This window comes from Dysidea avara, chromosome 2, assembly GCF_963678975.1.
Source record: "Dysidea avara chromosome 2, odDysAvar1.4, whole genome shotgun sequence".
NCBI classification, from domain to species: domain Eukaryota; kingdom Metazoa; phylum Porifera; class Demospongiae; order Dictyoceratida; family Dysideidae; genus Dysidea; species Dysidea avara.
This window is the reverse complement of record NC_089273.1, coordinates 35,489,688-35,508,408: the sequence shown is the minus strand read 5'-3', so window position 1 is coordinate 35,508,408 and position 18,721 is coordinate 35,489,688. Positions and strand designations below refer to the sequence as shown.

The 18,721-nt window shown below is 38.5% G+C and overlaps 1 protein-coding gene across 9 annotated transcripts in view; it reads left to right on the top strand.

Annotated features, from left to right (window-relative positions):
- The window catches only part of LOC136247174 (uncharacterized), a 44,513-nt gene that overhangs the window by 20,205 nt on the left and 5,587 nt on the right, over positions 1 to 18,721 (top strand). For 2 of the 9 annotated variants that reach the window (XR_010697158.1, XR_010697156.1), the window contains 4 exons: positions 15,847 to 15,929; positions 15,983 to 16,133; positions 16,730 to 17,040; positions 17,097 to 17,255. Coding sequence is in view for 2 of the 9 variants with exons in the window: in XM_066038809.1 (XP_065894881.1) it covers positions 15,837 to 15,929; positions 15,994 to 16,116 (216 nt within the window). In the remaining 7 variants the exon portion in view is untranslated. Of the gene's footprint in view, positions 1 to 1,179; positions 1,319 to 12,475; positions 12,546 to 15,836; positions 15,930 to 15,982; positions 16,134 to 16,729; positions 17,041 to 17,096; positions 17,256 to 18,721 lie in introns of those variants that run through there. The other 7 variants (XR_010697154.1, XM_066038810.1, XR_010697155.1 and 4 more) reach the window with 6 other exon arrangements.

The window sequence follows — 18,721 nt, the reverse complement described above, 5'->3', positions numbered from 1 at the left end:
TGTAGCAACTCTGCCGTGACTACAATCATGACGGCAGGCAGCACTAAGTCGATCCTCAGGGCAATCTTTAAATAGAATACACACAAAACTAAACTAGCTCTCTAGAATATGCTAAACTACTTTCTAATACACTTGCTACATAATCGCTACAAAACTACAGCTACACTTACTTATTCCAGCTATCATACACGAGTAACTGTCCAAATTTATTAGTGACAAAAGATTCCACCCCCAAAAGTCTACCTTGAAATGATTTACTTTAGCTAACCTTCTTTAACTTTGTTAGTTGTCTATCACCAAAAAGAAATTTAAAAGGTTAAGTGCTGTTTTAAGCTTCCATCATTTTACACCTCATGACTCTAATAAATTCAGGCAGTTACTAGTGATAGCTGGTAGAAGCAAGTGTAGCAGAAAGAACTTAATAGTTTTGTAACGATTACGTAGTAAAGTGTATTAGAAAGTAGTTTAGCTTAGTTAGGTTATTATAGAGTGGTTAATTTTATGCGTATTCTATTTAAAGATCACCCTGGGTATTGCCTTTGTGCTGCATTCCAGAGGAGGTACGACATGAATTAAGCGCTACTGAAAAGAATCCTCAGTAATTGCATTCTTAAAATGGTTAAATCGTGGAAAATCAATCCGTAAGCAAGATTTGATGAACTGCAAAGCTATTTAAATAGACAATTGTGCAATTGAGTTTCACTGGTTTTCTCTTCCCAACTTGCTGCTTGGTCTTATTTCGTATGGTTAGTTATTCATCACGTGACAGTTACTCCAATAGGCTGTGTATATCAAAACTGAACCACTGGGGTTGAATGGGGTAGATTGCACCGTTGAATTAAGCATAAGAATAGAGTTCGATTGGCATGTATTTTTCATTGACAACCCCATGAAATATCTTCCCTGTACAAATCATATGCGCTCACATGTGCGTGTCATACCTCCTCTGGCTGCCTTCCATCATGGTTGTATTCTTGGGGGACTTGCTACGAGGTAAGTATTGTGTAAACGCTATCGATGATATAAATTCCAGGGTTTAATGGATCCCTTATAGTTACATCACTTCTGTTTTCTCTAAAAATCATTAGAATATGCATCATACACCTGTAATTCTATTTTACACGTTACAGATTGTATATACAATAATCGGACCGGTATAATTGGTATCGGCTCTTGTAGGTACAGATTAGTCGGATATCAGTACAACTGAAAAATCCTATACTTCTAGCCGCCATAGTGTGCTGACTTTGTACAGGGAGATATTGGGCGAGATAGTGTTTCCTTATGATAGCGTTTATAAATTCAAAGAAGGGTAAAGGTGAGGCATATACGTAGCATATGATACATTACAAATAAATCTATTTGTATCTGAATTTACAATTTTCAGTCTGCTTTCCTTGTTGGAGTGCATTTTGCATCATCATGGTATGTGTACCACTTCTTACCTGTATTGTGTAGTAGTTTCATGTGTAAAAAACTACAGACAATATTCATTTTGAATATTATGTGCCAAAGTCTTTGAACTAATACGACAATTGCCTCTTACAGTGATGTAGCCAAATACACAGCGGTATATGTTGTAATGTTTTATGGGAATGTGGTTGTACTTTGGGAACAAGTTACTTCATTAAAGCAACCTACAGCGTTGATATGAATGTGGCAGTGGTACCGTTTATAAGACCTCAATCTGAATTTGATTAAACATATATATGCTCAAGCAAACAGAAGCATAACTCAATAATGTCTAAGGCTATGTGCTTGATTTATTTCACTGTTCGATGTTACTTCAGTGACTTTTGGCACACCACAGCACATGCAATGCACACGTCATGGACTTACCTGTGCCTCACTACAGTGGTATGATTAATTTAGATTTTAATTTTTAGGATTGTTTACAATAACAACAACTTAACAGGTTTCTAGGCACTACATCTACCTCAGATACAAGTTAGATGATTGTACTGGTAGAACATATTGTTGTAAAACTCAAAGCCACAATTGATTGTTATAAGTGTTATTATAAAATTGAAATAGTTTGCCATGGAAGATAATCAATGTTTCTGTTGGAGAGATCCATTGTAAGCATATAAAAGTAAGTTTTTGGAAGGTTTCTACTTTAGTTATTGAAGTCTGAAACCAGAATTTTTTTTGTGTTGCCTGTGGTACAAAATACCAAGGGCATGGGGAAAGGGGGTCCATGCTTTCAGGATAACCACAGTTGAATTTAAATTATTTTTAAATACTTTACATCAGGATCCTAACATGGCGTTTAGTTTGGCAGCACAGAATTGCATTGTACAGTACAACAACTTATAGCAACATATGTGACCAGATCTGCGAAAACCCGACATAATGGCACATTTTCAAATTCTTTATTATTAAATATTTATAATCTACTTAGCCGAGTGCATGCTCTGGCCAAGTGTCAGCCTTATTTGCCAACAACGTTTGGAGTTACAGCCCTACAAAGTTGAGTAACAGAGAGATCGATTTGTACAGCAAGTGTTGGGAAAATAAATTACAGGTGCTTACAAAAATGACTGTAACTTACAAACGCAATGCAGTACAGAGTTGCAACTTACACCATTGTGTTTGTCTTGAATAGGGTAGTCCATTACACAGTGATTTTTTCTCCTACCACCTTTCTTCACTACATACAGAAATGAAATCAGTGAAGAAAAATCAATCGCGTACAACTGCTTTGACATGATGTAAACAAACGCCCATAACTCACGTATCTTTTAGGCTACTGCTACGAACCAAAGATTTTCGAACTCTTCTTGAGTAGGTCAATAAGATTGTACCCATGTTTTTATCATTGCATCCTTTCTTCAAAAACAGCAAAGCATTTAAATTTTACGAATTACGTAAATATTTTACGCATTGCAATCAATAGCCTATACTGAAAATTTAGGCTTGCGCCATTATGTTGGGTTTTCGCAGATCCGGTCACATATAACGTACATAGAGAGGGATCTATAGTAAAGAAACAAAGGTTTTTTTTTGGGGGGCTGAGATACCCTAATAGAGCAGTCAAATATGTAGAGCTGTACCGATAATCGGATCGGCCAAAATATCAGCCACCGATATGGCAATGTTTACCAATTTCGGCATTGGTACAGAACAGTACGAGGACCGATATCGCTGCCGATATTTATACAGCAATAGTTTGTACATAAACGGATTATAATATTGGTTTTCTACGTTATCCATGTGGCTGTTCAGTAGCAGTGACTTATTGTTCATTGGACAGCAAGCGCTACGCTATGAGAAGCCATACAAATACACGCGATTCTAGTGTTTGTTGCTGGAAAGCTTATCAGTCTTAAATAAATGAAGCAGTTATATATAGTACCTTTGTAATAAAAGAACAGTCACAAGAAAACCTACTGTACCAGCCTTCACACAAGCCAATAAAATGCGGAGTAATGTAGAAATATCCGTTTAAGGCTCCATGGGAGTATGCATAAAAATGTTTGTAGGTGCCTAATTGTCTGGATTGCACAATAGAAACCCAAGCCACTATTACCACAGGCCAGACATGGGGCCAAGTACATTTAAAAGTACTTAAGTAAAGTACAAGTACTTTTGAATTTTCCGAGTACAAGTACAAGTACTCCAGCAGCAATCAAGAGAGTACTTAAGTAAAGTACAAGTACATGCTGGAAGTACTTAAGTAAAGTACAAGTACATTTTGCTGTAGTAAAATATATGCTGTATTCAGTGTATTGTAGTATGTAAGTGCGCCTAGGGGGGTTGGTTTTTGTCAACCATTCTCTCTCTTAAACTCTTAAACCGCACTGACTTGAACAACAGCATTGGCAACATCGTTAGTCGTGGCAACATGATACATAGTAAGGTTGGGGAAGGCAGTAGAAGAATCGCAAGAACTTGTAAACTTCACCTTCATACAATTTTGATATTTTATTGTACACCCACTGTGTACAAACTACGTACAATGTTTGCAGTACTTACAAGTACTTTAAGTACTCAAGTACATACAAGTACTTAGCAAAGTACTTGAGTATAAGTACAAGTACATTGGGGAATTTAAGAAAGTATTTAAGTAAAATACAAGTACTTTCAAATCTGTACTTAAGTGTACTTAAGTATAAGTACTCATGTACTTGGCCCCATGTCTGCCACAGGCATAGAGTGAGCAATGAATATATCCACATGTTGTTGTAGAGTAGGTAACTGTACACTTTTGAAGAGATTAACTATGACTTTTGTTTGTAATGCAAATATCGGATCGACTATCGGTTATCGGCTTCTTTTGGTGGTATCCATATCAGATATCAGTACATGCCAAAATCCCATATCGGTACAGCTCTACAAATATGATGAGGGTTAGACACAGTTTAACCCAGGTTAACTGGCCGATCGTAGTCCGGTTCTTTAAAGTGTCACGGAGATGGAGGACGGAAATGGTGGCAGGCTATCTGGCATCACGTGCACGGAACAATAAACATACACGAGGCAGAAGTGTGAACTAGTTTTTCTTTCAGTGAGACAGTACAGTAGAAGAGAGATCGCAATAAGAGGAAGACACTTGTGTGGGATAGTCAGCCGGCTACAGCGGATAACAAGGAACTGAGTAGAGAGAATGGCAGAAAATTGCCAGCAAAGACGCTGCTCAAAGAAAACAGGAGTCAGGCCTAGAGTAGCTTAGTGAAGGCCTCACAAAAGCGGAGCCGGACAAGCGAGACTGACTTGCTTTGCCACTGCCCAACCGTCACGAGGTAAGTAGAAGCCCCCGCCTCAAAGGGTTCTCCCTATAGCCATATGGCTGAGGGATGACAACACAGTGTTCACGTGGCGAAAGAGCGAGGGATAAAAGCGGGGGCTGTGAAAGGGTCGAACGACGCAGGATGGTATCGAAACCATAATTAAACTAGAAATAATAAGGGTGCTAGGACCGTAAACATTAAATTTATCGAAAATCGTCGATTATGTGTGCTGAGCTAACGTGCCAGCAGTCAAGGAAGGCCAACTCAACCGCGAATATGGTTGATTACAGGCTGAGCTAACATACCAGCAGTCAAGGAAAGCCAGCTCAACCGTGAAGATGGTGGATTATGTGCTGAGCTAATGTGCCAGCAGTCAAGGAAGGCCAGCTCAACCGCGAAGACAGTCGATTACGTGCTGAGTTAACGTGCCAGCAGTCAAGGAAGGCCAGCTCAACCGCGAAGACAGTTGATTACGTGCTGAGTTAACGTGCCAGCAGTCAAGGAAGGCCAGCTCAACCACGAAGATCATCAATTACGTATTGAACTAATGTGCTAGCAGTTGAGGAAGGCAAGTTCAACCGCAAAGATGGTCGATTATGTGCTGAGCTAATGTGCCACCAGTCAAGGAAGGGCAGCTGAACCGCGAAGATCGTTTATTGTATGCTGAGCTGACGTACCAGCAGTCAAGGAAGATCGAGTCAGCTAAACCGTAATAGTCGTCGATTACATCAGTTTATTTAGAAGTTGAGTATTATAAAGGTTGCACATTTTAAGGATGCTGAAGGTCCACCAGTATCCTGCATGTAGCTACCGGTGGTGAAGTTAATCACATCAATGCATTGATGTGTCAAAATTCAAGCAAAACTATGCCTATTAATTTCCCTTTTCCTACTGCTTCAGGTGGACGGTGTTAATGTAACTTACGGTACTATTGTTAGCATATTCTACAATAGTATGGTAGATGGTAAGTGAACTACATGGGGAGCTAACTTGCCAGGAAGGCCAATATAGATCATCAATTACGTGCTGAGCTAACGTGCCAGTGGTCAACGAATGCCAGCTAAACTGGGAAGTGATAAATGGCGTGGGTGATGAGAATCCAACCTAATCTCACCTGAGGTCCTTGTACAAAAGTTTAAAGTCAGTCAGTATACAGTCACTAATCAGTTGAGAACACCTGACAACAAGTATTCTATATATTTCATGCAAGAAAAAATCACCTTCCATTTGTCACTTGGCTTATTTACTGGTGATGTGACATCACTCGCCAACTAAAGCAGTCCCATCATGCTAAAAAGGGTCACACACTGTTATCTGTAATGAATGTCATGAAGGTTACAAGGCATCGCATGATGCAGCCATGTGTTTCTATTGTGTGGTGCCGGACCCTAGCATCGACTGCTTGGAAGTCTTCAGTTAGTAGACCTGGTAAATGGGTTGGAAGTTCCAATAGTCCACAAGCTTACAAAAATGAGTAAATTCAGCATTGACATTCGCATGTGTGACAGTGAGCTATATAGTGATCACCTACAGTGCATCAAAATATGTGAATCACTTAGGTGCAAGCAAAGCAGATGAGCTCCCAGGACAATAATATTATGGTAATGCCACAGTCGTCCTCCCTGGGTAGTTGTTTCATGATCCCAATTTCGTCCATCTGATAGTTTGAAAGTAGGTACAGTAACTGTTCATTGTGTCACTAACACTCAAAAGCTGCATGGTGCTTGGTTGGCATGTATCTTAAACCTTCCCTCGTTGCTAGGATCACCACTTACCTGGACAGAAATTGGTCGATGTATGTTGCAGTTATATATAGGACAACTTACCTACCATGTATATCAGTTAATTGGGGCAAGCCCCACACTAGCGAGAGAGCCATAAGTCATCGTCAATTACATGGCAATTTACGATCAAATACAAATACTTCTAGTCATCGTTCATTACACAGCAATTTCACAATTAAATATGAAAAACAAACCTTACAAGTTCTTTAGTGTCACACAAGGACACAGTAATATACAAAGTAGTGTCAGTCATTGTCAATGTCACAGATGTAATTAACAGGTAGATTACTGGACTTCCTTATTTGTACTCATCATCGTGGATGCCACTGCGAAGTTAAATAGCGTACATTACTGAGCTTCTTTATTTGTACTGTCAGTCATCGTTCATTAGACCAAGTTAAACGGCATGGATTACTGAACTTCCTTATTTGCTGTCAGTCATCGACTCATTGTCAATGTCACGGCAATTTTTCAAAGACTTGTAATACAATGTATAGGGATTACTTCCTTCAAATGAATACCAGCTAAGAGGCTGCCTGCACATCATTGGATCTTCAATAGCAGTGGAAGCGCAAGTACACAACTACAAGATAATGCGCACCTTCACGGTGATAATCCAGATTATTTACAACTGGACGATGACATCGATAACACCTAGTGACAATAGTGATGAAAAGCCACCAGATTATTCACCACTTGAACTGAATGCACAATCTTCGACACTTCAACCATAAAAGGCAGTGGTATATAAACAAAATGTAAATATTTCAAATAGTTACGTTGCAAATGGAGGTAGTTATTCATTACTGAAGGAACATGTTCCAGTATATGTGACCGGATTTCATATAACCAGGCTTCCACACACACAAAATCAAACTTACGTTTTTACCAGAAATTGATTGCTGGTCTAACACACTATCATATTCCACACTGTACTTCCATCAGGACTGGCAAGTCTGGTTTCTGTAGCAGCTTTCTTCCGACCCTATCAAAGCCACGAGTAGGAGATTGGCGCCATTAAATGGCCATGGCTTTGTGATAATGGGTGTAGTGAGCTGGGACTTCACAGTGAGCTCGCCAATAGTGCTCTCAGTCAATATGGAGTGATTTGAGGGCGATGGAGGGCCCAAACTTGGCCTCTGGATTCCATTCGTCTTCTTACTTCATTTTATACCCCTATGTTAAGCCCACCCACCACCCTCCCACCCTATTACTACCACCTGTGATATTATTACCCGCTTGAAAAAAGCTGCCCAAAACAGGGCTAATTTTGGGTATCAGAAATTTATACACCCACTCAGTGATAGCTAGTAAATAGATGAATAATTGGTGCAGAGTTTGGTTGCACAGCTGTAGGCACTGGGAAGTTATTACACAATGATTACTTAACATCGCCATATCTCCTAACGAAGTTTTGTGCGTCGAAGCCTTGTTTTGTCAAATTCAGTCACATATGTAATGACTGCCACTGCCTCACTACCTACATAACAGAAACAATGCCATACAGTCACCAGATCATATGCAGCACAATTACAACTACACAGGCTCACCCCATGATGCTAGCTGATAGTATCTGTCTAGTCAAGCAGGTAGTGTAAATGGAGGTAGGCTCAATGCATAATGTCACATCATCGCTACAATTTTAGCACAGTTATTACATTGATAAACACCCCTTTCTTTTGAACCATCACTATTTACTGACGCATGCAATCCCAGCTCTTGACAGGGCAATCAAGGGTTAGTTAGAGGTCTTTGACATGAGCTGAAAGTAATTCAGGACAGTATAAATGGAGTGCTAGAGAGAGGTAGCAATCTAGGTGAGAGGTGTGAAACAAGTTAAAGCCGTACGTGTATAGAAAATGCAATACGGTTCTTTGAAAGAGGGAAATCATTAAGTACCCGACTGGGTTATCAGTGTTCTTTCCATTTTTAGTATAATGATGGTGGATAACTAGGTTAGATACAGCGATGTATTAAGCCATATAATACGTACAAGTTAATGAAACGTACCATGAAAGAATGTGCAAGGAACAAAAGTATTTGGAAGTACCAATACAGGCTACACTGAGTTACGAGACACAACAAAATGTATATACATGCAGTAGTCAGGTTAGACCCCAGTATGGCATGGACAGAAGCATCCAGGACTGTTTACTGAGAATCTACAGCGACATACCTACCGAGTTTGAGCAAGATGTTGGTCCAGTGGGAGTACCGTTGAATTTCTTCACTTGACATTCAGAGCACTGGGAATATTTCTTCACTGTGACATTCAGAGCACTGAGCAGTTGTGTAACATGATCACTGGCCACCGCCATGCACTCTACAAGGGACTCTGACATTGGTACAGGTGTACGGTGGCAATACAATAATAGTACAGTATGGTAGGAAAGGTAATGAACCAGTTGTACTGAGGGGTGCATGTGCATTAGCAAAAAGTTACAGGGATGGATTACAGTAGGTTAAATGATGGCACTTCACTTAAATAATGGTTTATCAGTACTATACATGTGTCGCAAAAAGCACAAAAGTCCTCTTACTCAGAAGGCTATCTCCAAGTATCAGTGGGTATGTTAGGGTTAATTGGTAAATGAATGTGGATGTTGTTAATTACACAGTATGACAAACGGGTGTGTGTATATAAACAGCAGAGTTGATTGTTCAGTTTCGGCAGCTCCTGCATTGTTGAAAAGTTGCTAATAGCATGCTAAGCACAGTGGAACAAAATGGTGGTGCATGCATATGGTTAACTGAGGGGAATATGCTGAGTGTTTGACAGGACCCGAATCCAGAGCGCATATGATTGGGGACCAAAGAAAACGGTAAACGAACTAAAACAAATTAAAGAAATCCCTGTTGCTTGGGTGAGGCCTGGATTGCATAGCAACCCAGCCTCTGGGTACAGTGGGCACTGACGCCCACGTGTCTCACCCAAGCCTATTGAGGTCATGTGAGCCACTGGGGAGGCCGTGGGCATGTGGTAACGAGTAGTCCCTTACCCAGCACGGGGGGCAAACCTAGGTTGGCATTAGGGTGTCGTCATAATGTGTTATCGTAGCCAGTTAATATATTCTAATAGAGCATTCATATCAGTGTGACCAGGCCTGCCGACACAGGGAGCATAACATAAAATTTGTCTACTTTTTCAAATTTTCACCATCATAGCTTGATAATCCATAATGGTTTAACTATGAAATTTTCAGCCCTTATCACGTACTTACCTCTATAATACCATGCATATATAGAATACAATATTCTATTCAGATACTAAGATATGACCTGTTGTGTGATGGGGTAAAGTTTGTGCTCATGTACTTTTCCTGTGTTGTAGGTGAATAAATTATATAGATTAGACATTGATCCTAATGGATTTTATAAGTCGGAGCAAGGTTTTGAATTGCACTTATGGAGATCTTAGTGCGAGATGGCCTGCTAACTTAAAATGTATCGTGTGTATAATAACCAAGCATGTTTCCTGCAATGTAACAATGTACTTTGTTGGCTAACAGTTTAAATAACACAAGTGTAAAGAACAATACATACGGCTTGCCTACAGCTGATTTACATGCTTCAACTGTTGTTTATGTAATGAAACCATATTGGTGTGCACAATTGAGAATTGCCATGTCAGAAAAAAGAAATGTAATACAAAGGATGACAAAAAGTGATCCATGATGTATGCCTTGTACCTACGTGTACTGTGGAATGCCAAGAGACGCCTGTCAGGCTAAAGTGACATCAAAAATCAAGCCTGTTTCCTTATTCATTATTATGCTGGTGTGAAGGACTCGTTTAATAAGTCAGTAGGTCGTAAGAAACTTCCACTAAAATACAAGAAAAGAAAATTCATGGCAATACATTTTGGTTACCATTGCTGATTAGACCAAACCAATACTTAGAAGGCATTGTGAGGCTGGGAAATTCCAAACCTTCTAGGTGTACGATGCTACGCATGTATCATACTATAATACAGTAAATCCAAATATTACCCAGATGGTCACAAACCAGGTTACTGACCTGCCATAAATCTCTTAGTGGATTAAAGACCTCATTATTTCCCATATATAAAATGTATACTATATATACATACATGGAGATGTATCTGAATGAATTAGATGTACTACATATTTCCTGCATGTTCTAAATGCCTTTTTTACACAATGAAACAAGGTACAATAACAAAACCTATGTACCATCAGATTCGCCTCATGTGTTTAGGTACATGGAACAATGTAGTAGAAATAAAGTTCACTGTTGTCATTTCGTTGTTGGAATGTTTGTCCACATGGAGGAGCACAGGGGAAAGCACTATACCTTGATAGAGCGAAACAAGGAGTTTTGAGTACAGAGCTAAATCTTGCACAGCTTTGAAACTGAACATTGTAATAACATAAGATGGGATATCTCGAAAGCTAAAAACTACGAGTACACTCTTAAAAGCATAATAGGCTCAGACCTAGTAGTTAACACTAGAATGTTCTGTTGGAGTATTTATAATAAGCTTTCATTGATTTGCACCATTTACTTCTACAGATTCAATTTGAGTGATGCCCACTGTTTTATCTTAGTGAAAGCTTATTATAAAGGAAAGCTTATTACTTTATCTTACTTTATCTTACTTGCTGTGTTAACAATTTTAACACAGCAAGTAGTGGGCATCAATTTGAGTGATGCCCACTACTTGCTGTATCTATACTTGCTATTGACTGCGTAGGATATCATCACAGCTGTAGCTTCCACAAGCTACACATACCAAGTAAATATATTTTGACAGTATAATTTAGCAATACTCCCACTCCCTCAGTTTGTTCCTGCAAAATTGTGCTAATTCAGATTATATAACTCAAACCCACAAGTAAATGTTTTATAGGTAGCTATAAAAAGTAGAATGTAGTATTAACGTTGTGGGTAATAGTTCAGTCCAACTGTTGTAAATGGAAAAAATGAATTTTTGTATAGTTTCTTCTTTAACAAAAGTAGAAACTAGAACAACTACTGTAGTTTGTTTACTGCATAACAGAAGGAATAATGGTGGAATTTTGATGAATTTGATACTTTGCATTGCAGTTTATCCAAATTGTCCTCCTTAAATTCCATGCTTGTTTAGTGCATCCATTTTACAGGGCCGGTGGAAGCTCTTAGTGGTTGGTCAGGCAATAAGCCAGGTCAGAGATTGTGATGAGTATGCGGATTTCCCTTTAGGGGGTCTGGGGCATGCCACCCCCCAGTAAATTTTAGAATTTTTAGTGTTTGTAAACCACATTCTGAAGCAATTTTAACACTTTAAAAGGGTTGATTTTAAGATATTGCTTCATGCACTGAATTTTGTAACTTCCCTAGCTGTCACACTATGTTTCTATATGTTGTAAAATCCAATGATAATAATTTCGTTTATACAATTGCAACCTTAACTAGGTACATTAGCTTTGTTTATGAATAATTGATTCAGAAATAAGAAATGAGTTGTACTGATATAAAAAATGAGCTCTACTGATGTCACATGTATCTGTACATGATCAGTTAACATGTATGTTATAAAATTGCTCAAAATGTCCAAACTGCTGATGAGGTCTTCTTTAGCTGAAGTAAACTTGTTCAAAATTTTGATATAATTCAAGTTGTCAGTTAGGTGCTTATGTATGTGCAGAACCCAGGTGAGCCAAAAAATGTAGCAGTATCTGTAGTCGGTATTTAACCCTTAAACCCGCATAATCCAGAAAACTGGATTTACACTTAATAAATACGCATGCTTTGCACAAAGCACTGTAACTTTCGAAGTGTCCATATGTAATTTATGTCATTCTACTCGTGATGTAGCAAGGATCAAAATGATACCTAGGGTTTTACCCTAACACTAATGGTGAAGCCAAAACTAGCTGTGAAAATAACTTTTCAGTAAGGAAACACGCAAACCCTTTACATACCTTTATAAAATGGTCGATAGAGTAAACCCACAATCAAAATTACACACGTGGCAAGAATTTAGAAACACGGGAGACGTGACTCGTTGCTGTTCACCGCTTCATAACAAGTAAGCCACTGTAGTTACAGTGTTCATTTAACCTTCTCCAAGTAGCCCAGTAAACACACTTTTAATCTATGTGTATTTGTAGGCTGTAAGAATTAAGTTACCCCACCTAGTGTCGCCATGCACGCCCATATTGTGTAAACACGCATTTCCGAAAAGTTTTCTGTGGGTTTAAGGGTTAATTAATATTGCAGTATTGCAAAGTATCACTTAACACTAGATATATGTAACTGCTGTATGACAATATCCACCATGCATACTATTCGTACTTGGTTAGCTAGTACTACCAGGGACACAGGTTATGAATTAGTGCTATCTTCCCCCCTTCCTCTCTCTCAAGCTTATACAGTATTCACATGCACACACCTGAGGAAGCTTTCGTTTGTTGTGGTCATCACTGTTAGCACCACCTAGGTAAAATATGAAGCTGCATTGTTGGATCAGTATAATTCTGGAGGCACAGCCACAACTATTATCATATCTTACAAACAAAAGTGAGCACCCAAAGTCCCACCTGGCCATTGGAGTCAGTGAGCATTCTCATTCAAACACTGGATACACTTTATACGTGTGTCACACATATATTGTATACCCAGATGGGATGCATGTACATACAGTTGTATACAAAAGTGGGACTACCATAATCGATGCATGAAGTTCAATTCATGTGTACCTACATAAATACCTAACACTACACATTGATATCTGCAATCTGACACTGTTCAACATGTTCTCCTATTTTCATGCCAATATAAAATAAAAGGCACATACATGCACTCTTTAAGTATCGATACATGCTCAGTAATTATCACCATTACCAGTCTGTATCACTGACAAGAACTCTAGCTGGCATGTGTACACCCAATGTAGAATTCTGGGGGCAATTGGGTATGCAAAGTATATATGGTCAACATCACGCGCTACTATTTAACACTGCAATGCCAACAGGAATAGGCTGTAATACTGCTGCACACAGTTAATGTTATTGGACATCACAGAGTATTCATCATCAATGTGTACATAATACAGAGTGGCACAAAGTACAACCTCAAGTAGAAGATCTCAGCACAATTGGTTGTACCCTGTAAAGGTGTAAGTTTCCGTTATTATTCAGTTGGTAGTCACCACTGTATGAGTACATTTTCTATAGCTGACTGCTTAAGATATCACATACACTCTAAATAAGGTTACTAAACATCGGGTTTATACCTCTTATGATATTATCTCAGAATATAAGTACATTGCTAGTATATTGTCCTAATGGGTGTACCACATTGATACAAACAAATATTAGGATTGAACCATACCTACGTATCTTTGTTTGAGATTATTGACTGAGATACGAGCACGCACATTACCCAGGATAAACTGTCCACTGTTGAGATTATTGCACAGTGCTTACAACACATTGCACATGATTACATGGATTTCCTGTCTTCACTGCATTAACCCCCTCATCAAACCAATTTCCTCCTATACGCACATTACATGGATAGATGCAATGCTCGTCTACTGCTTTCTGTCCATGGCCCAGCTATGGTATGTTCATGTAGAGCTGAATCCTGAAAAACAGCTAAAAATTAAAAATTGTTTTTTTCTCAACGAAGTTAACATTTCAGCCAGCCAGATGATTATTGGTAACAGCAAAGTTGTCAACAACATACACAGACAGTTTGGCTCCATTACAAGTTCTGGAAAGGGCTGTAATGGACACTACTTATATGGCTTCCACATAGAAAATGTATTGTGAAAATTTTGATTGGCTGTAAATATTATGTCAAACATTTGTACAAAAAGAGTTTGAAACATTTTTAGCGGGTCAAGCAGTACTGCAAATGAGCCAAATTTCAAGATTGTGTGTAATTGCATCCATGAGTTATTATATGTTTTTGAGAATTCAGCTCAACGTGAACATACTATAGTTCATGATGCCCCCTTGATAGTGATAGATACTTCACTACCTACTCTTGGTGGCCTAGTGAGGAATAGATATGTACTACCTGGGACTCAGGTTCTTGAATCCTCTAAAATTATGTCATCATACACAATACTTCACTCTTATAGGTTATGTCCTATCTCTTTTTATCAATGCAAGGATCAGTGTTCTGGTTATTGGGTACAGTGTGGGGTTCCTATATATGTGCGGTTTGGCGGGAAAGGCATAATGGTCTTAGAAATCCCTCTGGCTTCGAAGTTGGGAACCCCCAGGCATTTTGCCCCCAAGCCTCATGCAATTGGGAGCCACAATTTGTGGCTGATCATATCAATGGTCCTATTACAAAAATTGTATAGGAGAACCATGGAACCCTGCACAACTACCAAAACAACCACCATCATTGGACGATGGTTGACAAGTGAACAATATCAGCTTGGCAGATGGTTTGGGGTTCTTTATTTAACGACCGACATTAAAATGAAGTAAGGTTAGAGTGATTAAAATCAGTGAATTGAGATATAAATAATGATAGCAATGTGGGTAAATCCCTATGTTACCACCACCTGTTCAAAGCCAAAGATTTTCCCCATCATCCATATCTCTTGTTTGTAGTCTTTATCTTTTTGTTATGTGGACATGTACACATGTGGTTTTGACTGCTTTATTAGAGTATTTTTATCTTTGTGCTAAGCTACACAATAGATTGATAGTCATGATAGACGTGATTAACTGCCGCTGAATGTAGCTAGACCATTACATGGCATGGTTACTCAGCTATGATCATGTACAAGATATTATGTCAGTATACAGTATTCTTGTTGTTTTAAGTATGTGGTCCCATGTGATAATTTTATGTTTAACTCTGGGTATACACTTCCTCTTACAATAGCTTAACTAAATGCACTCCTCTAAAAGATACAGAAAATTAATGTCTTGGTATGGTTTCCTTGCATGAAGAAGACATCTATGTCATTGAAGATAAAAGGAATGATAAAGTGCAGAAAGCAGACACCAGAAAAGACACATACCATTTCATGAATTTGGTATTATGGCATAAAATTGTGGCCATGCGCTGCTTCATTTTACCTCTAGCTTTGTGACTGTGATCAGGCAGGCAGGCCAATAATCACATGTTGTAGTTTCACTTTAATATCACTTTAATATCCAGCTGTCTGTAACTATTTCATAGCTTTTTGCCGGAGTTGTTGTTAGATGTACTAAGAGCCTTCCCTAAAAATTGTGACTGTTGTGTTAGAATGTAATAAGTGTATGTTGTATTAGAGTAGTTTACTGGTGTATGTATTAGACACTTTATTGGTGTATGATGTACTCTCTTGTTGTGTTTCAATTTTATTTAGACTTCACCAGACTCTACAGTGATTACCACTAGAAAGACAGAACTGGAGATTGCATACAGGGAGACTGCAGCATCGAGCAAGGATAAACTACAGGTCTGTATACTATAGTTATCACTTTAGTATGTGTATTCCCTTGTAACCTATAGCTACTATACAGGTATCACTCAGACATCACAAATTCTATGTGGATGCTGATGAAGTACAGTCATGGATGAATGAGAAAATTCTGTTGTTGGCAGCAACTGACTCCCTACCACTGACCTACCTAATGCCTTACTGATGAGCAGAAAACTAGAAGTATGTGTATTGTTCTGTATAGTTTACAAGTTCATAACGAAAATATTGCAATGTTTATGCATTAAATGATTTCTATTTTCTAGTATATGTATGTATGTATGCCTTTGTTATCTAATTTTATCATGTGTTTAATGGTATGTATGTTGTATGTAGTATATTCATCAATCATTTTACTTACAGTACAGTCCATTTATAACTTCACAACTCTATACTCTATGCGTGGCAACGCATGGTGCCATGCAACAATGCAGCTTTTGCCACGCTACCATGCTACGTAGCCCACGCTGCATCTGTTCCGTGGCCCACGCCCTAATTTCGTGTGACCCACGCTTTAGGTATTGTCAACGCAATGCATTGTCCCCGTACTGTACACTCACGCGTGAACCTTATGCAGTACAAGAGCATGGCCGGGTATTTTCACGCGTGGTGGTCTGCTGATCTGTTACAACAGCATAAATTCTGCCACGTGTAGGATCACAAGTGAACAACGCTGTACTGTAGCTACATGTACTACTGTAGTTACATTTACTGTACATTATGTACCTATAGTGTTGAAGCTAAATACACTTGTATACACAGTTCTTATTTCCACACAGGGGTTTCATCTCAGCCTTCATCGAAATAGTGAATTGGGATGAGGCAATTGGAACTTTGTGTATTTCGATTTGGATTGGATATGACAAACTGATCGGAGGAACTAATCTCTTCCTAATGTTTTTCTTTTATTATTTGTTTTACTGTATAACATTTGAAGTAAAATATCATTCGGCACGTGAGCTAATTAGGGTAATCCGGTACGTGCACCTTGTGGCAGCACACGTGGCACACTGAGAAGAGAAGCTGGAGTAGACAGAGCTGGAAGCTGGAGCAATGATAAGTACGCGGTCTTCTTGTAAGCGCTCAAGGAGTAAGTGTAGTGTATTATTCTATCTCGTGCATTGTTTTATATTAATATTGTTACAGATGAGGATCTTCATAACGAAACTTGGGTAGTCCTCGATTTCTCCAACGCCATTGGTATTTCACCGCTGGAGATGGTGACAATGAAGGAGGATTCTGATAATGAATGCAAAGTTATCTGGGACGATGGAAAGCCATATGATGCGATTGTAATATTTAAAGGTAAGCAGCTACCAGCACTGTATCGAACTTTAGCTAGTTGCGTAGCCTCAAAATGGCCCTGAAGTAATTACAGGGAATTTAAAAAAAATTAACACTTCTTGCCATTTTGTACGAAATGTGTATTGTGCATACACATGCCTATTTGCTATTCTTGAAGTGAGATAATCTATGTTACCACCCCTGTTTAGGATTTTGTCGTGTATACAGCAGTCTAAAACATGTTATGGGTATCTACCACCATTGTAGCACCAGATGAATCGCTTATTAACCCTTTGTTTCCCACCAATAGTTTTTGCCATACATTTTTTGACTTCATGATAATATTTATTTTTAGATGAATAGAAACAGCTTTAATAATAACATACATTTTTATTGGATCAGTAACCTCTAAGCAAAGTTTAGAAATAAAATTTCCTTATAAGGATCTAGTACAACAAGGCATTGATATATATTCTTATATATTCCCGCATCTACGTCACAACAGTATTTTCTTTGTAAAACCATCATACAATAATCTTTTGCACTGATTTTTTTTTCTGCTTGTAGCTACCCAGCAAACTTGTAAAAGTTGTAAATAAACAGAGTGAATCTATTGTAATAAATTCTTACACATTTATTTCCCCTTTTTGCAAATTTAATTACATCATACTTCTAATGAGATTATTCAATCACCATCCCATTTACACCACTAGTGCATAATTATGTAGAGAAGTGCTGCTAAAACGTTGGTGATGATACCTGCATTTATACAAGAGTTATAAGGTTATAAAGCAAGGAGTGTAATTGTTTGGTTAAAGGAATGTAGGAAACGAAGGATTAATTAAAGCATGAATGTGTATGCATTGGGGGGGGGGGGGGGGGGGGCTCTTGACCCCCCTCCAAAATTTTTTAGTATACCAAGATCGAGATACTCTAATAGAGCAGTCACTCTAATAAAGTGGTCACAGTATTAGAGCAGAGTGTAGCGAGCTATGTAAGGGTTTTTATGTAGTTTATCAGTGATAAATATGTAGTTGGTGGGGTGGGCAGCTATTTTCGGCTGGTTGTGATTTTTTTGATTTTTTTGTGGTCTCACCTTACCAAACCAGACACAATGTAGTGTCTCAGAGTTCATTTTTACCCCCCTTTCCATAAGTCTGGATCCGCATCTTTATTCATTCACCACACAAAATTGCAAGAAATGATCAATTCGCTGTAGTAACAAAAGGCGTAGTGCGATATATGTATTGGGCATGCATGTGTGTGATTTTTGGCTGTTTGGACTGAATACCCTGTGCTACCAACTCGTGTCAATGAAACTCATCGTGATACAGTGATTTCAGTGGTAGCACAGGTTATTTCACTAGCCAATTGTTACCAATAATAGCATGTACGCATGCACAATTGTACTATGCCTTACGTTCAGAAGTGTTAAATTTTCTGTATTAAGTTTATTGCAATATTACACTTGCGCTTAATCAGCTTTT